General features: G+C 33.4%; 2 protein-coding genes across 2 annotated transcripts in view; one reads left to right on the plus strand and one right to left on the minus strand.

Annotated features, from left to right (window-relative positions):
• The window catches only part of LOC150098865 (alpha-mannosidase 2-like), a 300659-nt gene extending 272990 nt beyond the window's left edge, over positions 1-27669 (plus strand). Inside the window, exons 22-23 of the mRNA XM_090405066.1 lie at positions 10827-10971; positions 25305-27669. Coding sequence (XP_090261192.1) covers positions 10827-10971; positions 25305-25336 — 177 coding nt within the window. The 3' untranslated portion in view covers positions 25337-27669. The remainder of the gene's footprint in view (positions 1-10826; positions 10972-25304) is intronic.
• Positions 1-27862, minus strand: part of LOC150098866 (serine beta-lactamase-like protein LACTB, mitochondrial) — a 166987-nt gene that overhangs the window by 42798 nt on the left and 96327 nt on the right. The window lies entirely within an intron of this gene.

The raw sequence follows: 27862 nt of genomic DNA on the forward strand, positions 1-27862 counted from the left end.
CACATATCCACTGCTATTCATCAGTGGTATGTTTCACATTATGAAGGAAAGTTGAATTAAACCCAATATCAAAATGGGGGATGTTAATTTCAGCTCTTTATTTTATGCAAGTACACAAGCTCTTCTAAATAAATCGAGTACACGTCTGCAGATTCCCTAACTGAATTTCAAATCTCTATCCACCATCACCCCCCAGATCCCTAGCCTCATCAGTATGATACAAAGTATGTAACCTTTTCATCCTAAAGAACTAACAATCATTATCCTTTACTCACAATGCCAATTTATTTAAGTCATCACCTTTATCAACTATTGCACTCCCCAGTTTTGCATTATGATCAGCAAACAACTGAATATCCTGTTCCCCTCAAATCTTCCATTATATCATTAATGTACATATTAAAGAGTAGTGGGCCTACTAGAGAGCCCTGGAGCACTCCACTAGTCACCTTCATTTGCCTTGATTCCACTCTACCATACACTACCTTATGTCTGTCTATCAGCCACCTCCCTCCTATCCATGCCATGAACCTCATATTCATTCCCGTTTGCTCCAACTTATATAATAATTTTCCATAAGGTATTTTGTCAGATACCTTTGCAAAGTCCAGCAGTATCACAATTCCACTGTCAACTTATAAAATGCAGTACCTCCCTTTTACAAAGCCATGTTGCCCATATGGAGTATCATATTCCTCTCCACTCATTCTTGAATTTTACTTTTAACCAACTTTTCCAATATTTTCCAAAACTCTCCAAAGAGACTAATTGGTCTGTAATTTGCTACTTCTGTCTTAGAGCCACCTTTATGGCTCCAAGGAACTATCTTACCATCTTTCCACTCCATTGGAACCTTCATAGCTGAGACTTAGATTAAACTCTTATTGAACAACACTTTCTCCAGTCATCTAATTCCAAAACCATTCAAGTGTAGTCCATCAGGCATATATACAGATTCTTTTTCCCATCAGATTCACTCCACATCTATAAACTGCACATCATTCCTCCTACATAATTTTCTTATTGAGAATTATAGTCCTCCTCAATTCTCTCCTGTCATACTGAGGCAGCAAACTCACAATTTTTACTTTCTTACTCTTGATTTTTTGCTTCTTCCAACAACTCTTTCATATCCTATCTCATTGCATATTTCTCACTTTCAAATCATTTGTTCCTCCCAAAACAAACTCATTCACATCTTTCTTCTGCAGATTTTACAGCTTCACTAATATCCTTTATTTTTGCACCTGGGAAACATGCATTCATCACTTTCTAATTAAGTATACCTCTTATCATCGAATCCCTGTACAATACTTTCTCTTTTTTTTCCCAGTTTCTTACGCTTTTATGCTTTTCCCATTCACTCTTTCTTTCTTTCTCTCTCCTGCTGTACCACATGCCAGTTGTTTCTGGAGTTGCTCAAGCTCATGTTTTGTCCTGTGAAGGAGTCCACATAAGCATGCAGTTTCTTTCCACTGCATTTCATCTTCCACATTATTATTTTCATCCACTTCCTTCAAACTCTCATATTTCATCTACTATCATTCATTCTTTTCCTTCTGACATGACTCAGTTATTGCATTTGCTCATGAAACATTGACAAATATTCTCTCCATTCTCACTCCACTCTAGTGCCACAAACCATTCACTCTTGGCAATAAATACATTAAACATGCTACATCACATCAAATTTTTCAAATATTATTTCAAAAGCATTAAATAATGATTTTGAAATAATATCATGTAATAATAGTCACGACTAAACACACTTAACAACAGAGTTAAAAATAAAGAAAATAATACCAATTTAACAATATCACCAATATTTACTAAAAATAAGGACCTTATCTGAGCAACAGTATACTGCAGCCACTACTAAGGATGATGCTAGCTCCTTCGTTTTCGTGATGTGTGATGTGTGTTTGATGAACGATTTAAAAATTGGTATAGATTAGATAGATTTAATCTTCAGAATGGACTTAAAATTATGTAATAATACTTATAAGTATATACAGTAAGTCCTTAACTTACATAATTAATTCATTCCAAAGGTTTCCACACAGCTTGAAAATCTGCATAATTCAAATGGTGCTTCAATGTGATGCATTTTTGGCATTTATTTATTCTTATGGCAGAGTACAGCTATAGTTGTACACTGCCATAAGAATAAATAAGAAAGCCATTCTAGAGCATCCTTTTACACTTGATGTATCTCCTGCAGGTCTCTGTATAAATGGCAAAGGGGCAGTCACTGATATGTTTGCTAGTCTTTAGAATATGGGTGCAGTTAAGCAAGGGCTATTTTCCATATTCCATTTTTGTAGGAGATAACTGCATCTGTCCTGATTCTGTTAATAGTTGTCCATAGACTTCTAGGAAGGATGAAGCCGGGCTGGTGGCTGCAGGGGTCTTTCACAATAGAGCCATTTGTTGGGAAGTTCATAGCCTATTGTTGGTTACACATGTTGTGAGTTAAAGGTGCTTGGATCAGAGAAGCTGTTTATGTCCCAAAATGGGTACCTTGACTTCAGCCAGGTTCTAGGGAGATTTATAAGGATTTAGTGGAGAGAGGCAGTAGGGAGTTATTTGTGATTTTCTCCAGTTCTTTTAGTGAAACCTGCCTTTTTTGTACAGGGTATTTCAAAAAGAATGTCCCGATTTGAAAATTGTATATCTCTGCAGCCCAAACCACAAATGAATGCAACTTGTATCATGTGAACGGCCTTGGCCCAGAGTTTGATACGACTGGGCCAAGGGCGTTCACATGGTACAAGTTGCATTTATTTGTGGTTCATGGTTGCAGAGATATACAATTTTCAAATTGGGACATTCTTTTTGAAACACCCTGTATATATATGGTGGGGACTATGTTGGAAACATTGTACCCATGGCAGAGAGGTGGATTTCAGAGTTACGCTAATCGTGCACATGGTTATGTTCAGTTGGGGGTCAAGGAGCACTTCTTTCCCAGACTGGTGCGCAGTACTCTGTAGCAGAGTAAACAAGGGCCAGGCAATCTTGAGATGATGCTGTTTCTCGTTTTTATTTTGTTTTTTTCTTTACAAATATGGTTTTTGTAGGTCGGACTTCCAGGTTCACTCCCAGATGCTGTGGATGAGGATCATGCTTGACTGGGATGCCATAGAAAATTAGGTAGAGTCAGCTGTTTGCCTCCTTGTTGCTAAGATGGAAAGGTGTGGACACTGTGCCACTGCTCGAAATATTTCTTGAGACTGTCAGAACAATTTCCGAGGAATTGAAAGAAGGCGATTGGTGGAGTATTGGCATGTCATCTGCATACATTTTTGACATATATGTTCATTTCAAATAATTAAGGTTAAAACAGATTTTGCTTACAAAAAGAAAACTGAGAAAATGAAAATTAATTCAGTATCATATCAAGTACATAAATATAAAAGCATATGTAATTGTAAGAAAACTAATACAAATAGGATTACATATTCTTTATGAATATGTAATACTGGACATACAGTCCATTGATCCATACTACTGCATTCTTTTTCCTTGTTGTAATTAAGTTTATAGCATACAATAATTTTTTTTTCTGTTGTATAAGCATAAGACTTATCAGCATTCATTGTTGCTTATCTTCAATCAGAATCACCAATAATTTTTCTATTTCGTCTATTAATATGCCACTTTTCTTTGAAGTGATCATGCATTGGCTGAACTTTTCATGTGCTGCATAGTGCAAGCTTTATCTTTTATAATAGTTCTGACAGTCATTTCATTAAATGCAATGTCTACAAACATATTACTTTTTTCATTTAATAATTTCTACTTTTAGTATCCATAGTTTTAATACACATCTTCTTTCCACTGAGAATGCATGTTGAGTCATCACTTATTTTCTAGTTCCTAGGTTCAATAACAAAATACAAGTTGTACTCAAGGTTGAAAACAAACAAAATGTGATGACATTATCATCTGTGCATCAGCTTACTGGGAAAATCATCTGTTATATTAAAATGGAATATATTATAAATCCAGCCATATTTATAGCCAAATATAGAAAGAAACATAAAAAGGTTTCAAAAATTTACCAGATAGCTTATCAGAATATAACCTTCAGCATCAGAGTTACCTTGGTTTGCACTAAAAAGACACAAGCTCTTCCAAGGATTCTGTATGTTCACCTAATAAAAGGCGAGCATATGGGCGGGCTCTTTGAGCAAAAAACAAGAAAATTCCCTCTATCTGCCCTGAAACTGCAGTACTTTACATTCTATCCTTGTAACTGTATCATTTCTTTGTTTACTAAGTTACTTGACCTATAATTTTTGACCAAGTTTGAGCTAACCAATGCCAAAAATTCCTCTCCCTTATTTCTGATATTTATGTCATTATGCACATTTCAACATTCCTTTGGATCCACAGGCACCCTTGTGTAATGTCATTATAGCATTGCATAATAATTCTGTATATACTTATTTTTCTCAGTGTATGTCTAGTTTCCCTGATTTTACACTTCCAAACTTCTAACTTCAAAACCATTCAAATGCAGTTCATCAGGTGCATATACAAATTTTTCATATCAAATTCACTTCATACATCTATAAACTGCATGCTGTTCCTCCTGCACAGTCTTCTCATTGACTTATTCACAATCATGGACCCTTCTTAATTCAGTCCTGTCATACTGCAACAGCAGACTCAGTCTTTACTTTCTCACTCTTCTTTATTGTTTCTAACAACAATACTTTCATATCTTCTTATTGCATATTTCTCACCTTTCAAACCATTTTTGCCAGCCTGAACAATCAATTCTTTCACTTCTCTCTCTCTGCAAACTTACAGTTTAACTAACATTCTTGATTTTTGCACCTGGGAAACAGGCTTTCGTCACTTTCTCATTAAGTACACCTCTTATCATTGAATCTCCATACAGTAACTTCTCCTTACTTCATTTCCTGCTCTTTCATTCTCCCTCCTGATGTACATATGACAATCATTTCTCCAGTTGCTCTAAGTTCACATTTTGTCCTGTTAAGGACATTGCTTAAGTGTGTTATTTCATTCCTTAATCATCATCCACATTACTTTCAGCCACTTCTTTCATGCTCTTGCTTGTATTTCAACTCATTTCTCGCCCACATTATCCTTTTCACTCCCTCCACATTCTCTGCAATTCTTTTGCTATCTTTCCTTACATTATTAATATTAGTCACTTCATTCTCCCACTTTCTACTCAACTCAGTTTCATATTGCAAACTGTTTGCTCTTGGCAATGAATACATAGAACATAGGTTATGTCATAAAAAAGACCTTGTGCTTAGTAAACTTTGGTCACAATTTTCATCGTGAGCATTGGTGCCATGTAATGCACTTTCTAAGCCATATTGTGCATTAAATTTTTCTCTCTCTCTCTCTCTCACACACACACACACATTCAATTTTAGTCTAAAGTAGAATACTACCAAAAAATAACTAATATTCACTAAAATAAAGTACTTATCTGTAAGCCATGTACTATTTCTCAGATATAATTTCATTTCTGATAAAATTATAATCAATGTGCTGTAATGCATTTTACACTAATTACAAACTGCATTATAGTGAAATCCGGGTTGAAACCATACTATTTGAGATATTTATATATGAGGTGTACCTGGTGTTTCAAATGAAAGTACCCCCCCCCCCCCCCATTCAGAGTAATCTGCAGAGAGAACCAATAGATGAAATACCCTAACCCAGTCAGGGGGGAAGAGATTTTGAAAATAAAAAAAAAATTAAAAAAATGACTAAGGGAAACATGGTACTGTGAGCAAGAAAATATAGTGAATTTTGCATATTGCATGAGCCTTAAGGTAGTGTAAACGAAGGAGCGACACTGACTCTACAATCATTCAACTTGAAGGATTGGTCTCACTTTGCCTGAACATGCCTTGCATGTGAAGTGTCTCTGTAGTAATGGGGAAAATGCAGCAGAAGCACTTTGTGAATACAGATGCCTAAAGACCTTGTGAAAATGCCCAATAACACCAAATGCAGTGTGATGTATGGTTCATCAATTTGAAGAGAAGCAATTTGACAGTCCAACCAGAAGTTGACATAAACATGAAATTCCACAAATTACTGAAGATGTTGCAACTGCAGTTGTTGAGCATTCAAATGAAAATACTGTAGGTTCATGCAGTGCATGTGCAAGACAGTTGGTTCTATGCATAACGGTATGGTGAACTGTGTATAAAGCTAGCCATATAATCTCACCACAGCCAACAGTTGCAAATGGGAAATGCCAGTGTCAGAGAAATGTTTGCAACATTTCTGACATGCATGCATGCATGGAGGTAGATGTGGATTACCCTTGGGACATCCTCTGGAGTGATGAAGCATATTTTTATGTTTATGAAAGAACAATAAATACTCAAAACTACTGCATCTGGGCTACAGATGCAGAGAATCCTTATGCATCTCAACAAGTTCCTCTTACATTCACTAATGTCACAGTATGGATAGGATTTACAGCCAAATTCGTTATTGGGCCATTTTTCTTTGAAGAAATCCATCAAACTGGACTTGTGACCTGCATGTCATGGCTGCATGTTATCAGGATTTTATGAACAGTTTCATCATCTTGCAACTGCAGCAAAGAGGATGCCTGACCACAACCGTGTTGATGCAAGATGAAGCACCTCCCTACATAGGATATGAAGTTCATCGATTATTGCATCAACATTTCACTGAGGACAGATTAATCAGTTGCTCATTTTCCATGAAATGGCCACTGCATTCAAGAGACATTAACCCCTGTGACTTGCCTTTGGAGTTACCTCAAAAGCATTGTGTATCAGAGCAATGTTTTTCACTTGGCAGATTTGAAAGATAAAATTGCACAACGTGTATGAAACCTTTTGATAGATCAATTGCATTCTGCTATAGGCAACAATGCTATAAGGCAGTATCAGCTGTTGGTCCTGCACAAAGGCCAACGAATTGAATGTCACCTCCCTTAATCATCCAGATCTCCTTGACTGCTCCTCATGTCAGCTTTATGTGATATGTTTTTTTGTATTATGTTATTTTAGGAAATAAGTGAAATAAATATCACTAAATAACTTTGTCATTGACTCTGACTCATTTCACAATCATATACCATCTGGTTCACATTAATATATTTCCCTTAACAGTCAGTTTTGAACTTTTTTTTGTTGTTGTCAAAATACCCCACCCCATGATCTGCTTAGGGTATCCACCAAGTTTAAGAGTGTTTCATTTACTAGTTCTCTCTCTCTCTCCAGATTGCTCTGACTAGGGATACTTTAATTTGAAACACCCTGTGTACACACACACACACAGGAATCCTTCACTTTACATAGTTACTAATAACATGCTTTTCGAATTAACACATTGAATAAATTGACACCACAATTTATTTAACACAGATTAAAAATTCACTTCATGTTTTTTTTTTTTGTTTTGTTTTTTCAAGAGTTGCTTTTTAAGTTCAAATGATGCACTTCATAAGCATGTTCAGCTGCAGTTACAAACTGAACAATTTACAATACCTCCTCTTACACACTACTATGAGCACAGTAAGCATTGTGTTTCAAGCCAAAATTAAATAAGCCACGTTTTGACTAATTGTCTACTGCTTTTTATAAACATTTTTGATCACAATATACTAGTCCACTGGAATGTAGACAAAGCTGAGTTGTTACCTCAAGATGTATGCATAGAAAAAGAAACAAGCCAGTGCAAACTATCTTGTCCAAATATTTCTCAAGAAAATAATTTTCTTATAAATATACTTGTATATATAATAATGAATTCATATTATGTAATAACTAATTATGCATTCTTTCAAACACTTTATTATTCTTTATAGTTATTTTGGTAGTAAAAACAGAAACAAATGTATTTAAAAAAAATTTAGTAAAGATTTTGAAAGTTTATAGATGACTTACAATTTTTTTTTTCATTGCTTATTATATTTGATTATTACATTTTCACTTAACACAATGTTTTCACAGGATACATTTACCATATAAAGTGAGGGGTATTGTAAAAGAAATAAAAGATGATTAAGTTGCATGAAAACCAAAAATAAAAATATTTTAGATATCTGGAATAATTACTTTGAAAGATTGCTAAATAAAACAAGCAGGAACAGCACAGTGGTAGAAAAACTTAAGAGGAATGCAATCAAGAATACATATCGATACTTCAAGTAGGAAAAGCCATCAACAACTTGAAACATGGAAAGGCAGTTTGAGTAAATAATACTCAACCTGAAATGCTCCAATATGTAGATATAAAAGCTTTACAGTGGCTACACTGCATAATTCAGAAGGTCTGGTCAGAGGGTTGAATTGTAGATTATTGGAGTAGAACTCTCATAGTATCCATCTATAAAAAGGGAAATAAAACAATGAGAATTACAGAGGTATCTCCTTAGTGAGTGTTCTTGGTAAGATTTATATACAATATACTTGAGAAACAGCTAAGAAAAATTGTGGAAGAACAAGTTGGAATCAGGCCAAATACAGGCTGTTAAGACAGATTTTCATTTTAAGACAAATAATTGAGAAATTGTGGGAATATAACAATGATCTGTATTACGTTAAATCAGATGCAAGACAAGGTTGTAGTTATCTCCATATAGATGTTATTTATCATCTATATGGATCACATTATGAAAAAAAGTGGTATTAAACCTGATATCAAAATTGGAGAGATTGAGTTCTTTATTTTATGCAGATGATGTTATGCTTCTATATAAATCCAGTATAAGTCTGCAAGATTCCCCTGATTAAACTGAATAACTCTTATAATAAATTTGGTATGAAACTCAGTCGTAAAGAAATGATAAAAATAGGCAGAAACACTAAGAACATCAGCAACACCCTGAACGGATAACCTATTATCTGGGCACAACGTTTAGTGAAGATGGTAGATTAAATATGGACATAGACAACAGAATTAGCAAAACTGGTATGCTAAATTAGCTGTATATAAGACAGCATTCAAACCAATTTTAATTTATGAATGTGAGAGCTGAGTTAGATATAAAAAAAAAAAATGATCCCAGACTGGAGACCGTAGACATGAGAGTTCTGAGATAATTTAGGGAAGTGAATAGAATAGATGGTTTTAATGAGGATATTAGGAAAGAACATGACATTGTTAGCAGAGTTTATCTTAGTTGTTATGGCCACTTAAACAGAATGGGAGAAGAAAGAATAGCAAAGCAAGTCTTCTTTGCCAGATTGGCAGGAAAAAAAGACTTAGATTGAGATGGATTGATGCAGTAAAAAGTGCCTCACAGAAATATAAGATCTGATAATATTGGAGTCTTGACAGATAACAGATTAATTTGAGGAAAATTGTCAATCAGAAGTTAATAACTTTTTTCAGTAGTACTATGAATATCTTGTTCACCTCTGAGGGTACATGTCAGGAATTTTCGATCTCGAAAGACAGTGGCCTCTTTTTTTTTTTTGACCAATAGTGCCTGTTTGAATTTTTTTGCTTTCAGAAATGATGAATGGCACCACTGCATTGATTGTTGTTTTGACTCATGTTTGTGTATGAAATCCACATTTCATCACGCCACAATATGAGAAAAAAGTTCATCACCTTCATTTTCATAACACTAAAATTTTTGAGCTGATTCCACACATTTGTTTATGTGTGCATTGGTCAGAATTTTTGGGACCCTTCTGTCACAATTTCGTGAATAACGCAGCATGCAACTTCTGACTTCTGGAAATTCAGAAGAAAGTTCCTTAATTGTGAAACAACAATTCTCACAAATTTTCGTGTTCTCTTTCCATCAAATTGTCTCTTACACACTTGGTCAGCCACTGCGCTCTTCATCATGAACATTGTTTCCCCTTCTTTAAACAAATAACAACATTGCCATTTAAACAAATAACAACAAATAACAAATTTATTGTCACTCATTATGTTAGGCCAGTAAACCTTCCACAGTTGTTTTCTGCCAACAAAAACTGTATCACACCATAAACCTCACAACTGGCAGGAATTTTTTATTATAGCACTCAATAATCAATATAAATTATTTGTAGAAGACAACAAACAATGACACAGCGAAAGCAAAATGTTTAAGAGCTAGCAAATCAGTCATTCTGTTCTACAATGTATAAATGACCCCCCCCCCCCCCCCAATATCCTATTTGACAGTAAATTGTGAACAGACCTTACTTTGTGTGTGTGAGACTAAGCAGTTAAAGAAGAAAGGAGGAACCTGTTAAGTTTTTTTTACAATTGGAGGTTTAAGGAAAGTTGTTTGAGGAAGGCTGTTCCAGAACACAGAGGTAGAAGGCTTGAAAGAAGTAGACAGAGTTGGTTCAGTATGTTTGGAGCTAGACAATCAGCAGCTATCTTTATTTTTAGGATTTGAGGAGGAATGGTTGTCAGTCAGCTAGTTCAGTGGAACAGCATCCATGAAAATGCCTGTAGAAAAGGCACAGTACTTCTATGAGATAATGTTGATTGAGTGAAGCTGTGAAAGAAGGGTTAGCAAATCAACTGAATTGCTTCTGGACAGCATCAAGCATTTTTAGAGAGTATTTTGGTGCACCATCCCATAATTAAGAACAGTATTCTGTGTTAGCTTAGATATGGGATTTATACTCTGTTAGGAATTGTACATCACTCCTAAAAATTTGAAATTCACAATTCTAACGAAAGTTGGAGGTTTCATATGATAATGTTTTTGAGTAATGCTTTCTTAAATTTTTAAGAATTTGTAGTCATTTGGCTTTTCATATGAAAGTACGTGTTACTAATTATTGTGATATGATGACATTGAAATTTATCTATTAATTTTGTAATTTCAGATATCTATATCAGACTTGTTTCCAGATCTCTTTGGTCCAACAGTTGAAGAATCATCTCTTTCACTTATGTATTCTGGTGCCAAGTTTTCCAGGGATGCTGCAGTTCAAATACCTCCAATGGAAATGGTTACACTAAAACTCAGCCGTAGGTGACAACATAGTTAACATTTGAATATCAAGTTCACATCCTCTAATTTTTTTTTATCCATTGATCATCTAAGATATGGGGGCTGAAAGCATTGAAAATGAACAAAATACATTTCAGTATTTCTGTTATCATCATTCATAATATGAGATGTAAATTTTATACATAATTTCATTTGAATTCACTCTAGTTACGGAGTTGCTGTGATCACTTATAAAGTCACTGATAATCACTTAGCATTCTCTTTGATAGTACAGAGATGCCAGGGAGTTAAAACAAATGATGTGATAGCAGTTTGGAAATCATGGCCTTATTAGATGTCATAAAATGAAATATATTTAAATGTAGGTTTTTAAGTTAACTTTCACTTGAGCAGTAATTAATGAAGACTAACTATTAAGACTAATTAACATTTGGGATAAAAACTTTTAATATCATTTCATCAAAGCAGTTTCATTTGTATTAAATATATCTTTCCTAGTCAAGTAAACAAAGTTTATCGGAAGAGATTAAAGGAATAAAACTGACATAGAGGCTGAGGGCTTCCAAAATGAAAACAGGTAAAAATTTCTCACTCTTGATAATGTTCCTTTAACTATTTGCCACAGACTAGGATTTACTGAACTTAACCACGTCTTTTGCTTCCAAACATGCCAAAATGCACATGCCATTTGATATGAAAGGTCAAGTTGTAAATAAAATTTAAGGCCCTTCTTTCCTCTGCAGATTTTACAATCATTCTCACCCGGACTTCATTTCCTGTTTAAAATAAATCCATGTGGCTCAGCAGATTGATTTTAAACAGGAAAGTCTACATCTTAAATATTAGGATCAACAGCTTCTGTATTTCAGCACATTTACTCATTCACTGCTCATTCCAGTTATGCACTTGAATTTCTCCTCCCTGATTTTTCATTGTTTCATGATAGAAAATGTATTTGAATAATTTTTTTATATCTGGCTTTCCTTACCATTCCAAACACGCACCAGAGACAGTCAAATTGACTGCTATTCTGGCCTTTAATCTAGCGTAAGAACTTTGTCTGTTATATTGACTTATTTGTATGTCTTAAAATGGAAAAGTCATCAGGCTAAATTGTAATTCAATAGTTAGGTGGGCATGAAGTGGAATGGAGAAGTAGCATTTTTTATGTTTTTGCAACAAGAGTTATTTCACTTTCAGATTGGACTGCCATATTTTTGAGTTTAAAACCCAGTCTGAGGTTTCTCTCTGGCTTTAAGCCATGCATGTGGCAACCCTGTTTCCTGGGCATTGCAGCTTGTATTTTCGCATTTCGTTCATAGGTAGCTGAAATTGTTCTCTTTCCTGTCTGGCAAAATCCAAGTAACTACTAATCATACCTTCACCAAAAAGGTTTGCCTGGTTCTAGGTGTGCATATTAATTTTATTCTTTTACATACCTTAAAATTGCTATTTCCTTATTTCTTTAAAAAAAAAAAAAAAATTATTTCACATTCTAGTTGCAGCGATTACACATGCATTTGACTCACTAGCCAACTTTTAGGGACCACCAAACAAAGAATAGTTTGTTATGGCAAATTGCCTTTAGAATAGCATTATATCAAATCTGGACTCTGGTCAGGACTTTAAGTAGTTTGTTATAGTGAGTGAATCTGCTATAGAGAGGTGACCATGGTTTGTATGACATGATTTTTTTTAAAACACTTTACTGTTATACAAAATTCAGAATGCATGCATAGTAAATAAGTGTTAGTGCTTGTTTTATCGTCTACAGTTTTTATAAATAACTTCAAAATGACCTGAAAGTACATTTATTCTTAACTATCTCTCTCTCTGCAAATAACACTTAGTGATACACTTATCAGAATAATATAAACTTTTTTTTAAAAAAAATTCTTCATATTGATAAAAGCGACTTTAATTTTACTCCACTTCAATAGATGATGCTAATAATGAAATTTGGATTTTAGATTATAATATGGTCTTGGTGATATAAATAAATCTGACAATGCCTTTTTATTCTCCAAAGAGAGTAGGCAAGGCCATTTAGCTCTAACTGACTTTGCAGATGCCACTTAATCTACACACTTAACCTGGAGAAGAGAGTATGACAAACATCTGCCTCTATCTCATGAACCCTGACACTATATTATTGTCTAAAATGTGACTTTTGCAGTCAGTTTCCTTGAGTTTACAGAATGAAAAACCCGAGGTTTTCTAGGGAATTGATTGAAGAAATGCTTAGAAAGAGTTCTAGTCTGTGACTAAAACTGAACTTACAATGGTCTTTCTTCAGGAAACCTAGCACTATGGATGCAAATGCCATTTCTACAGTGCTACACAAGCCTGCTTTGGTGATATATGTGCATTACAGGGTTGTTTATCAAAAACCTTTCCGAGACTTTTTTCCTATATACTTTTTTAAATATTTTATTGTGTGTATATTTTATCCCATTGTATCTTCTTTTGTACATTAACGCTACCTCCACAGTCTGCTATATTTCTCAAGATACATTTGCTTTCACTGAGTGCACTACAGAAGTGCCGTATGTATTTCATATTACTATTTATTTTGGCCTAAAAATCATTAGAAAATAACTGTTTATCTCTTGATTTTCTATATGTTAGTGTCAAGGAGGATCAAAAGGACTTTTATTTTTTTAGAATATAGTATCAGTAATATAAAAAAAAGAGAGCTATTGCTAATCATTGACCTTACAAAGCAAAAACTTTTTAATATTTTTATTTAGATTTTAAGCTTTTAGATCATGCTAAGGAAAGCTAGTTATTTCAATAACTGGATTTCAGTAACATGACTTTCCAGATATCAGAATATAAGTAGGTTTATCTTGCTTAAATGAAAAATATTTAAGCAAGATAAAACTAAAAGATAAACTAAGTGTGTGATCTAAATGATATAGGTTTTGCAAACTGCAGAAGGCTGATAGAATAGAGGTGCCTAGTCAGCAAAATGCAATATAAGTTACTTGTAGGAAAGGAACTGTGATGCATAAAAGTTGCAGAATTGCTTTTTTTTTTTTCCATATGATGGTTTGCGAAATTTTTTTTTCACTTTCGGATGTAAAGTTTGGATCCAAACATAGCATGGGGTTTAATGGAATAAATACAACAAATAAATAATTAAACATGTTTAATCACTTATTTATTACTAATTATGTTCTGTATTAGTCTATTAAACCCCATAACGAGTTCAAACCAGCACATAATTCTAAATATTCGATAGCATATGATCATCTCATAGTAAAATAGGGTTTGCACAAAATTTTTTAGGTTCAACAAAGAATCCAACAAATTATTTGTCTTTATAACGTGAAAGAAAAGCAAAATGACATTTTTCTATACTTGCAACTACAGAAAATTAATTTCTGAAACATATCTAATCCAAATGTTAAAAACCTTCTGTAGTAGCTTGTGTTAAACTTATGCCTTAGTTTTTGCCAAGACTGCTAGAGCAAGATCAGATCATTATTTCACTGGTTTACTGACTGTATATTCTGATATACGCTTAAACTGGAAGTAACAGAAATAAAAGTAATTGACACTCACTGATGCCCCATCTCGTGTCAAAAATCCAAACTCATAATTATTAAAATTAATAATTTTTTGCTGCCTCTGGTTAAAAGCAGGAAATAACATACAGTTTGGTGTCCATAGTAGCAGTGGTGTAAACTTGTATAGTAGACAAATAGATTGATGTAAATCTATTTTTCAAATCAATGTTCAAAATAGAAGAAAAGAAGAAGGGAAGAAACATACATGCAATTTATTTTATCTGAAATGCTTGAATCACAAGCTGAAAATAAAGCCTAAAAACTTTTGAGTTATTCGCAATGATGATATGCACAATATTTTAGTTTTGCCATGTTTTGGTTTATAGTTCTGAAGTAAAAATATCCTGTACCGAGTCCAGATGTTTACTATTATTTCTAATCTGAAGTTTTTCTTAATAGTATGAACTCTCTTCACTGTTATTATGTGCTGGTTCAGGCTGATTAAACTAATGTAATATCATTCTTACAATTTTAAGATTTTCGCTTTCTGAATCTAAATTTTTGAGATCAGTGACAAACATTAAATAAGTTTCTGGCAATGCTTTTTCTCTTCAGCTGAACAGTGATTACCCCACCCTCCTCTTTGATTTATAACTGAAAGAACAAGGCACAGATGCACAAAATTCATTTCTCTAATTTCTTTTTACATCTTAGGAGTAAAAACAAAACTCTTTCAGAAATTTTGAGACAGAAAATGTAAATTATTAAAGTGCGTAGTTGAAATAACAGATCTGAACTAACAATGCCCAAATTCCTGTTTTCCATTTTCAGAAACTTTTGAAAATGTTTATCATCATCATTAGTGAACAGCTCTGTTTCCATGAAAAAAATATTAAGATAAAATTTTCCTTTTCCTTTTAATATACAGTTTAATACGAAATGTCCATAGCACAGCAGATATATATCCATTGCCCAAGACCATTTTAGGTTTGATTCCAATCACTAGTAAGAGGACTTTTTTATAAGCTTTTCTTGAGCTAGTCTCCAAGTTATTTGAGATTTAGCATAGGCAAGTACATTTTCTCTCCCATAAGCCTTTTTTTTTAACCCACAGCAAAAAAAAAAAAAAAAAAAAAAAAAAAATCAATTGGAGAATTCATTCTATTTTAATCATCTACCTGTTAAAATTGAGGACCATGACATGGTGGCATCTCATGATGTTAATTCATTGATAGCTGAAGGGTAGAGACTGGATGCCCATCCATATGCTAGGAATAGTATTTGGGAAATCTGCACTCTTTTTTTGACAGATCATTTCGCAAATGTTTCAGTACTCCTTTATAATATGCAGAGTTGATTGTATAGTGCCTCTAGGTGCTCTGCCCACAAAATCCCTCCAAATAAAAATAAAAAAAAAAGACAACAGGACTTTGACATGACATTGGGTTTTGATTGGCGAGCACCATTTTCAGCTGAGGTGAGTTTGGTGTTTTCTATTGTGAACTCTCAGTCTTGGTCTCAGACTTATAACCTAAGATTCATCTCCTGTTTTGATATTTTAGAAAAAGTTCAGATCTGAAGTCACACCATTGTCAAACGCTGCTCCTTTTGATCAGCCATCAAAATACGTGGAACAAATTCCACACTCACTCATTTCATGTTCAAAACTTTTGTCAGAATGTGTTGGACTGAGTTGAATGAGATATAGAGATCATTAGCAATTTCTTGTATGGTCAATCTTTCGAACTTTGTAGCGTACACAAAGTCAAAGGGCATCCTGGTCATTCTGTCATCACTCGATTCAGAACTGCTACGAAATCATTCAACCCATTTGTAAACAGTCCTGCACATGATAGTACTATCTCTGTAAACTGCTACTAACATTTTATGAGAGTCTGAGGCACTCTTGTTTTCTTGTTGTTCACAATCACCTCTTTCCATTTTTGCAACAAATAATGCAAAACACAGGTACATAGAAATTGTATTTATAACTAAGCAAGTGAACTGATTAACTTTGAAACTCATCATGTAATTGACAGATGGCTATGAGATCAAGCGATTTCTCTCAGCTTTGCTCTCCCTCCAATAGAGCAAGCACTTCAGCTACATTCACTGTACTTTTCAAACAAGAAAACATAAATATAACTCGATTTTTGATTTTCATGGAAAAACCAACTTACATATATTCATATATTGATCCCATACACAAGAAGTTGAAGGACCTATAAGCACATCAGTGCAGGTGAGGACTTAGAAGTTTGACATTTTTTCTGAAAAGTTGGAGTTGTTTGGGAATACTTCTTGCAGTTGCACTACAAAGAGATGCTGGACAGCTACTATCCTTGTATTAACAGAAAGTGGAGGAAGATGATAGTTAACAGTTCAGTTGAGCAATGACTACTGACTGTGTAGATCATACATTTTAATATTAAAACTACAACCCCCACTCCTTTGTCCAAGTCAAAAGTCTATTCAAATCTTCCTGAAGGGAATTAATATCAGCAGGGCTATTTATACTTCTCTCCAATGTTGCATCATCAACAAACAACTGAAGATCCCCAGTCAGTCCACATAATATATCATTTACAAACAAGTTAAACAGCAAGAACAGAACTTAGGACACACCACTGGTTACCCTCTTTTTTTAAGACTCTGCTCATATTGTTCAGAGAGCCAATCTCTGATCCATCTAACCAATATATGTATTCCCATCCTCTGCAGCATGTACACCAACTTATCATGTGGTAATCTATCGAATACTTTTGCAAAATTCAAGAATATCGCCATATGTTATTCTCCCTTATCTAACAGACTTGTTACCTTATCATAAAATGCAAGTAAATTGACGAAACAAGACCTACCTTTTACACATCCATGCTGACCATCATAAAGAATGTTATGTTCATCAACCCAATCTTGTAGTCTATTCCTAATCAATCTTTCCAACACCTCAACCACACCTGCAGTTATATATACTGGTCTGTAATTGGAAACTCTTAGAGCCATTCTTGTTGAGTGGTATTATTTTGTCTTCTTTCCACTCCTTAGGAACCTTACCCACTGCAAGGCTTTCATTAAACAACTAGGTTAAGGGCATAACTAACTGTTGTGCACATTCCTTAAGAATTTGTCATCCATTCCCACAGTCTTATTACATATAACCCAATCAACACCTCTTATTCTTTTGCTTACAATTCTCCTAATACTTGCCTCCCTTCTATATATATTGCACAGCATCATTTACACTAGTATGATATACATGGATAAAGAGCCCATTCAATAATTCCACTATATCCTTTGCAATGGTCACTATGACTATCTACCAGTGTCAACCTGCCATAATTCTTTCTCTTGCTTGCATTTTGGTGGAAAAATTCCCTTGCATTAACCTTGGCCTGACCAGCCAGTCTCCTCTTATACTGCACCTTTTCTTTCTTTGCCATGCTTTGTCACATTCCTAGCCTGTCCTCCTCCTCCATAGCATTTTCTTTTACAACACAGTTTGCTTGATTTCACTGTTTATCCATTTCACTTGCTCTATTTACTCGCTTAACCCTTTGTATGCACTTGTCAGTTACTACCTTATGAATTCCATGCACTGTCAACATCTTTTCTGCAGAGTTCATCTACCCTGTGTATTGATGCTAATTGTCTATAAAGCTTCCCATAATCATCCACTTTATACTTCCACATGTATCCATTTTTGGCAGTAACCTTTTGTTTCACTACTTCTCGAACAAATACGTAATGATCACTCTTACCAACTGGCAGCAGTGTTAATACCTCATTAACAACTACATTAATCACCAAATCCAAAACATTAAAGCCTCTAGTTGCTTCAGTCACATGCTGCTTAAGATATTTATCTCTCAGAAATTCAACAAACTCACTCTCCTTGTTCCCATACACTATCTCCTCCTTCCAATTTACCTAAACATTTCACAATTGGTATTCTCTGCATTCCCTGGCCTATAACAGCATCCTATCCAGATATACTAGCCTGTTGATTTCAACTTCACACACCACAGATTCAAATTCTGTGTATGCACTACCAACTTCCACACAATTCTTCTGCAATCATTAACCACACTTCCCCCCTCCTCTTTTCACCTTCCTATCCTTCCAGAAAATTATATATCTTTCCATTTCTATTCTAGCATCACATCCTCTTCAGGCAACCAAGTTTCACTTATACCAATTATCTGTGGGCATACCGATTCAATCAGTACAACTCAGCTCTTCTTATTTTGAATAATAATAGTAGAGTAGTAGCAGTTATGCATGTGATATTCTCTAAACTTCATTTTTTTGTCCTTAAAAGCCTTACATTAATGGGAATTAAAAGCAAGATTTTATGCTTCTATGACATTGCAATTCATCAACTGTTATTTTGAAGATGTTTACTCTTCTTATGTTGTCTTCAGTGATTAGACCAGGACTTCCAAGAAAACTAGCCCTTATATATAGCATATACCTGGTAGTACTGTTTCTGTAATACCAGTATTTTGTGTGATTAAACAAATTAGAATAATCGTTTTTATTTAAATTTAGTTCAGTTGTATGAGGTATTTAAAATACTAGTAAATATTCAGGATATGAATGTTTTAATGAAAACAGTGTGCAATTTCACTTTCATAAATATATCTTAGAGAGTTTTGACATTTAAATGGAGCTATCTATTCACAAATAGAAAAGCTTTTTCATTTTTGATGCATTATTACCAGACTTCACAGTCTGTTATGTTGGTCAGGTGCATGCTCTCAGATTGGTTTCTTTTAAATGGCTGCAACCCATTTAAATTCCACCTTCATTGAAAAACAGACAAAATTCTTTGTCTGTGACAAGATTTAAACCATCTTCAAGCAAGAGTGACTGCTTGCTTTTCTATGGTCTTCAAGCTTAATTGAGTAAGAGCCAAAACTTTTGTAATCAGCCTTGATGTGTGTGTGCTGATATAAATTTATTAGCACATCATAAATATTCCAACATATTGGGTAAAGCTTTTCTCCCTCACTCATGCACATCCAGATTATTCCATTTTAACAGCTAAAGATATGGATTTTTAGCTGATCTCATACACAAGTAGCAGGGTTTTTCCCTCTTGGAAACTCAGGTTGTGTACCTTGTAAAACAGCCTGAGGAAAGTCTACAAATAATAGAAATAATACGTTAGCCTCTTGGCATCAGCTTTCTCCACAACGTGAATGGGCAACCAAGAAATTCACCACTCACTATACTGCAGACAATGTTTTGCCAGAAAGACATAAGAAAAGTCTCCAGTCCAAATGCAATCCCTTCATATGCTCCAGAATTAACATCCTCCTCAACTAGCATCTATTCAACACCATAAAAGCAAACCTATATCCACCCTTTTCCCTCCCCAAAAAAGTCATCTATCAACCTGCCATCCCATTATCCTCACCTTGTTCTCTTGAAAATAATGGTGATGGTCATTATCAGCCAAATTCTCCAATACATGGAAGTCCACCACTTAATTAGTGATTACTAATATGGATTCTCATTCCATAGCTGATCTGGTAGCTATCCTTTCCCACTTTTGGGCAAAGGTTTTTCTGTGGGCACAGGCCACAGAAAAGTTTGGAGAAACTCATTCAGTTTGGTCTTAATGTTTCCAAGACATTTGATCAAGGTCTAAAAAAGTCCTCCTTACCAAGTTGCCATCTCTTTTCCTATATAGTTTGCATTTGTAGTTGGGTCATCAGTTTCCTTTCTGATCATTCACTGTCAAGTCATGGTGGAGAATTTGCTCTGACATGTCTGTCACTGCTGGGATACCCTGCAGTGACAGACATGTCAGAGCAGGGCTCTGTGCATTTGCTGACATTATTCCTCCTATACATTTAATGACTTTTTCTCTGTAACTTCAAATCTTATCAAATACAATAGTACTCAAATAATTCAAGATCTTCTGTTATCAGTGACTTTAACAAACTTTACAACCTAATGAATCTCAATACTATAAAAATACAGCCCTGTCTTATTTCTTGAAAGAAGGATCTGATTTCACTACCTCTAACTTTTGACAATATTCATCTCAAATCAAGATAAGTTTCTCTTTTGGGGGTTTGACTTGACTTACACAAGAATCTCTCATCCATAGCTGCCTCAGCCTCTAAAAAAACTTTTTTTTTCCCTCATAGTATTGCTCCTGCACAACTTCTAACACTTTATAAATCCTTAATCTGCCTAAACCTTAGAATATTGTTTTCACATCTAGGAAGCAGTGCACCCAGATTATTATAATTTTAATTTAGTTTTATATTTATTCAAATTAAAATCTGGATATATACATAGGTCATAGAATCTCAAATGGAATGTCCTTATTTCAGCATGAGGCTATTGCTGTAATAGGAATGTAATGCATTTTGCAATTGACATTGCTTTCTTGTTCCAATAACAGTCATTTATATCTTTGAAATTAAAACATTGCTGTTGTCATATGGCTTCCTCTACCATAGAAACCAAAGTGCTCTGGTGGTGGAATCTTAAAAATAATTTTATTTCATGCTTTTTGCATTTAAAATAAAAGCCGGATACATTAAGATCATAGAACTCAAATGGAAATATTATTTTAACTTGATTATTAGTTTCAAAACTAGCTATAGTGATAAGTTAAATGAAATATATGCATAATTGCTATAAAAAAACTTATTAAATCAAAATAATTTAAACTTTTCTCTGAATAAGAAGTGATTGAACCATATCCATTAAAAATTTGGTTGAAAAAAATTAATTTTTTTTTCCCCCTTGCAACTCTACCAGTATATATCATCCATGTGACCAGGAAAGCTTGTGGGAAATTATGCAAAACTGCTACTCTCGAATTAATATTATCAGTGTACCTTCAAAAGATTCTTGCAAATGGTATATATTACTTTATCATTTTTATTTAGTTAGTAACAATTTCATCTGATAAAGGAAAAGATCCATTCAAGTTATAGGAGGAATCTGCCCTCCTGTATGAGTTTTATCACCCATGATAAAATAACTTGGTGGAGGATAGGATTTTTCTACCAGGAAATTTCATTTTTTCACAGACTTTCAGAACCTATAGTGTGTTACAGTCTTAGTTACTGTTATGCAAACCCAATGTTACTCAACTGATAGTATCCCATAGATCACTAAAAGTTGAATAATGTACAAGCATGTACTGATGTCAACAAAAGACACTGAATATATTTCATGTGTCAAGAAAAAAAAACTGTATAGTAGAAGCATAAGTATTTCCACTTCTGGTGCATTGATAACATATCTAGTTTTTCTTGATTTGCTTTCATAGACAATCATTGATTTTCTATGAAAGTCATTTGGAACTTTTTCAGAGCTAGAATGTATCTTTTTATGCTTTAATATTTGATATACAGTAATGTATTATTACAAATATATTAATCTTATCAAAAAAAAAAAAATAAACCATTGTTTTTTATCTTTGACTTCCAACGAAAAAGACATTTAGCTGGAGGGTTGTGGGGATGTTCAATCACAGATGAATAACAGTAAGGAAAAGTTAGCCTTATGGACAAACAAGGTTGGTACTGCCGCTGATAACATGCTCACATACGTCCTCTACAAGTCTTAATGAGGATGAAATGCAAAAAAATTCCCTCACCAACCCAGTATTCTAGTTATTGTTTATATTTATTATCTTATGCTGCCTTTCACTTCATTAATGTTTTGTATGATAAATTTTTAGCATGTTCTAGAAAACTCCTGTATCGAACTTTTCCAGTGTCTATTTCAGGATAACATCGCATAATTTTAGACCTTTTCTGATTATCATATTTAATGTTCTTCCTAGCAAATGTAAATTAGGATGAAGTGACTGCTAACAAGTATAACTTACTATACTATATAAGAAAAACTTGCTAATAAAAAAAAAATTAATTAGCACATGATAAAAAACTTGCATAAGTACTTTAAATGGTTATATATATATATATATATATATATATATATATATGTGCTATCTTTATTAAATAATTATGTAGGAAAAGGATTTCTGTCATTTTATTATGCAATCACAAAAATTAGAGGATGTGATGAAATGCGCTTCCATTAATGGTATGTATTTGTATGCTATTGCATACATAAATTATTTTGTGATAATTTCCTTTCATTTGTTTTGATTCAACTCGCCTAATTTAGCATTCCGTAACCAGAGTGTCAATGCATATATTTGATATTGTTTGCTCATCTTAAAGGAAGGCACGTGTCATAAGATATGTATAAAAATCAAAGATCTCTGTAAGATTTTATCCATTAATCTTGCATCCTTTACGTTGGTTGTACAAAAATGGGTACTTAATTATAACAGTATTAAATTAACCTCTTTCTGTGAAAAAGAATATAAATAATTAAAAAAAAAAAATGCAAGTATAAACTATTGGATCTTCTAAATTTATTTATTTAAGCATTGCTTTGAAGATGCAAATATTTAAAGGCAATAATTTACATTTTGGTAAATGAAAAAAGTTTTGTATATTGGAAGATAGAAGTGTTTAAAAACTTGTTCATACAGTTTCTATCCTAAAACATTAATGTAGAGTTTATTAGAAGATCAAAAACAATTTCTGATCAAATTTTTTTCTTCCTCTTTAAAAGTGCCAAATAAGATTATCAATTCTCTACTCTAAAAAAAGATACATTATGTGTAGACCACAGAAAGGTAAATTGCATTTTGTGCATCTTAATAATAAAAGAATGAAAATTATTTACCACAGAATAAATTATTTTTTAACTATCATGATATATGTTAATATGAAGCAGTTCTATTTTTTGTCCTAAGATTCATTTTAAATCACAGACTTCATTATCAGTAATTTTATTTTCAGGTTTTAGTTATGTCTTTGAATATATTTGAAATTTCTACCACTGCAATAGCAGCACTATTTGATTTCAATTTTATTTATCTCCTATGGAAATGTAACATTTTTGATTAAATAATTTGAACAATACCTGCACCTAAAAGCAGGTTTTTAAAGATACATTCACATAATCTTTCTTTATATAGTGTACTGTTTATCCCATGTGAAAAAATATCACATTTCAACTGTACGTTTAGAGGTTACAATATAGATATTTTGTCCTTTATTCCATGTTTTTTCACAAGTGTTTTAATGAGCAATAATCAAGAACTAGGGCTTTTCTATTTTCAAGCTTTGTTAATTTCTTTTCTTTTCTAAATCACTTAGGGAATTGAACAATGTAGATCGGAATATAAACTAAATTATATTTAATAGATATTTCGGCAACATCACGTTGCCATTTTCAAAAGGAACTTACAAAAAGGTACGTGCACGCAGGCACTACAACACAATAACTGAGCATGAAGCTGTCGTTCTCCTAGAAGTCCTCTAGCGGGATAAGTAGGTATTCTTGGCCGTTGGGTTGAAAGTCTGCTGATGTAGTATGCCTCCCAAATTTGGGGCAGTCGCATACAACCAAATTTGTTGAGGTTTGGAGAGTTTCTTAGGGCTGAGGCTGATTCCATAAATAGTCTTTCGAATTTGTATTTGCTATGGTGTATTACTTCATCCTCCACCGTATTCTGTGGCGTGTATCCAGAGCATGGTCTGCAAGACCAGAATGGCTGTACTTGTGAAATCGGATGTAGTCCTTGTGTTCAGAAATTCTGATATTTGCTGTCCTGCCTGTTTGGCCAAAGTACAACAGTTTACAACTGCAGGGAACCTGGTATACACCAGGTAGGTCTAGGGGAAGTGGTTGGTCTTTGGTGCAGCGGATAAGGGATGCCAATTTTCTGTAAGGCATGTAACAGGAGGTGAGGTCATGTTTTTTTTTAAATTTTGGTAATTTTTGCCAAGGTGTGATGGATTTAGAGTAATCTTTGTTGTGGGGGGCTGTGGTTTGTAGGTTTTAATATTTTTTGAATTTTTTTGAGGGGGTAGCCATTGGCTGAGAAGGTGTTGAGGATGTGAATCAGCCTCAGCCCTAAGAAACTCTCTAAACCTCAACAAATTTAGTTGTATGCGACTGCCCCAAATTTGGGAGGCATACATCAGCAGACCTTCAGCCTGAGGACACCATCAGGACTTCTAGGAGAACGATAGCTTCATTCTCAGTTACTGTGTTGTAGTGGCTGCGTGCACGTGCCTTTTGAAAATGGCAACATGACGTTGCCGAAATATCGGAAATATTTATTAAAGTATAATTTAATTTATATTCGGATCTACGTTGTTCAATTCCCTAAGTGATTTAGAAATGCATAACCAACATACAAGCCTGTCTACGAGAATCAAGCTTTGTTAAAAAAGAAAGCACTTAAATTATTTCCTTCATTTTAGATATTTTTTTTTATTGCTGCATATATTTCTCTACTGAAATTCATTTACATTACATTACCAAACTTTTTATGCTTCCATTCATTAGAAAACACCTTCTTTCAGATATATTGCCTGATAGTTATATGATATTCAAGTATTAACAGTAACAGGTATCTTCTGTTCTCAATCTCATCATACTCTCTCTCCAATCCTTTTTGCAATACACACACACAGTAGTTGTTCCACATTACTAAAATCTAGTTTTATGCTATAACAGAAATTTGATTTTTTTTTTTCATCAATGTAAATTCTTATCGCTGCAGTTATTTCATGTACTTGTGTTTTAGAAAGAAAAGATTTTTTTTTTTTTTTTTGGCATTTTATAAGATGCAAGTTGAAAAACTAATTTTTTTTTTTTCTTTTTCTCAACCCCAGACAGACATCTTAACTATAAGAAGCTCAGTCATCATATTATGAGCTGAAATGCAGAATTTAAAATATTTGCCTGATTTATCAATCTATTTGTAATTACAGTAGTTCGCTACCCATGGCCAACTTCAGTCTGAAAATATTAAATGGAAAATTCCAGAAGTTTTTAAATTAAGTTTGAATGGTGTAAAGAAATCTCGCACTGTCCTGTATATGTCATCTTGGTTATCAGATTGATGTCATGGTATCACAGTGTTTGTGTTCAAGTAATCCTCATTTTACTTAATAATGGCACCAAACAGTGATGCTGGTAATTCAGTAAAAAATGCTTATTAATAGACAGATTTTTGGTTATAACAGTAAAATAAAAAATGATGCAAGTCGGTTCCATTCAAGCACAGTTTTAAATTTTAACTATGCCCATTTATTAGGAATGTTATAAACCTAATTTTTAAAGTGGAGAGAGAGAGAGCAAAGGTACTATGCACTGCAAGATGATTGAGAAAATCTAATCACACGAATAAGACTACATTCCAAGAAAATTGTTTCTACTACCTGTACATTTGAAAGATACTATAATTTTGATAAAATATGTAACTTAACAATCTGAATTCTTAAAAACCGCCTGCAGCACACATGGAATACACTCCCCACTCCAAGTTAATGGCATTAAAAAAAGGGGACCTTGAAATGATCTGCATATTTCAAATGTTGAGGTAGTAAAAATAATTTTCTTGGCATGTAGTCTTATAGTTTGATTAGATTTTCTTGATCATCTCACAGTGTGCAGCACCTCTGCTCTCGCTTCACTTTAAAAATTAGGTTTATAATATTCATAATAACTGGGCATCCTTGAAATATAAATTAATATAAAGCAGTTAAAACTTAAAACTGTGCTTGAATGGAGCCAACTTGCATCAATTACGTTTGAATGTTATAAACAAAAATCTGTCTTCGTGCTCTGTGGTAGAGCAAGGGTGACCTCTTAGCAAACATCTGGAACACATTACGTTGGTTTGAAACACTGCCCAAAGCCTGGATACAATGCTGTGCGAGATTCCAAATTCTGCTGTTGCCTTCAAGCTTTCTGATAATTCTTCCACGTGTGAAATAATCCAGATGAAGTCTTTGAGACATTACAAGATACTTTTAATATCCAAATTTGCAACTTTATTCCTTGATGAAAATAGCTTCCTTCAAACACAAATTGTTTAGCACAGTCTTTTATCCTGTTAAGTGCTACCATGTGTCCTTTGTACACAATTCTGAAATTTGAATGTATACCTACTCTCTACTGAAAATTGTCAGTTATACAAATTGCCACAAGTTGATTGGTCTGAATTTGCAATTTAATCTTTAGAAATAGTTTGTCCTTAGGTTTTGGACACCAGTGTATTTTATTAACCTAATATGTCAACAACTTAAGTAACATATCAAAAAGCACATGCTCTTAGTTTGAGAGAGAGAAGACAAATTTCATCAAATATGAGACTTGAAGATCTGTGATTAAATTGTGAATCTTTATTTTAAAAAAAAAAAAAAGCTTATCTCAGCACATCTAAAAATCTTATAATTATTCATTAAGTATTTCTAAAAGTACTTACAGCAATGGCTAAAATCACTTCACTAGCATTAATCACTAATGCTATAGGGATTAATTATATTCCTTTACTGGTTTAGGCTATATATTTGTAGAATATCCATCTGTACTTACTTTGTGTGAACTAAACTAGAATTTGAGTTATAAACAGGACTAATAGGCTCTGTTTATTAAAAGAAAAAAAAAACTACAGATTAATTACTGTGATTATTTTAAAAATAACTACTCTTTATCCTTCTGACTTTATGTAATATAAATTGTACATAATTTTTTTTTTGTTGTTCTGTGACTTTTAGCTGTTCATAACTGATGTAAATTATTTCACACTTTCTCATAAAAAAAAGAAAGCAATAAAAAAAAAAATTGGGAGGTGGTTTGAAAATAAGCAATTCATTGTAACACTGATTTGTATAATAAGTTTTTTTTTTCACAGATGCAAAGTATTGGACATCTGGATGCACATTTTTTTTTTTGTGTATATATAATTTATATTATGTTACTGTTCTTTCATTTCTCTTGTTAAAGAATATGTATGTGTATATATTTTATTTATTTTTTTTTTTTTGAGAAAAGTGTTTCCTCCCAGTTAACTAGTTTTTGTGCATACCTCAATTCTTGACATGCAGTTATCAGTTGTTAAATATTATGAACTATACTTGCTTCTTTATTTTAATAACATGGAAGGAGAACTGTTTTGAAATGTTTAAGTACAGATTTCTGCCTGCCATGCTAGGTATTTACATGCTGATTCTAAATTTTTTTAAAAACAGTAAGGTTTAAAAGGGGGCATAAGATACATAATGAACTTTTTTGATAATTAAGGGGAAAAAAAAGCTAATTAATGATTTTTCATGACTTCACTTGATCTCTTTCCATAAACTGGACTGACTCTGTGCCAAAATTAATAACTTATTGAATGCCTTCCTTTCACCTTTTCCATCCTCTGTGAATATTCTTGTATATATTATATATATATAAAGTATTTGGGTAGACATTCCTCCTCCTTTTAAATAGACTTCCTACCACTGAAGATATCTGTCATGTGAGAATGTACAACTTCAAA

This window comes from Typopeltis vanoorti, chromosome 15 (assembly GCF_054136105.1).
Source record: "Typopeltis vanoorti isolate ZY-2024b chromosome 15, IOZ_Tvanoo_1.0, whole genome shotgun sequence".
Taxonomy (NCBI): Eukaryota; Metazoa; Arthropoda; class Arachnida; order Uropygi; family Thelyphonidae; genus Typopeltis; species Typopeltis vanoorti.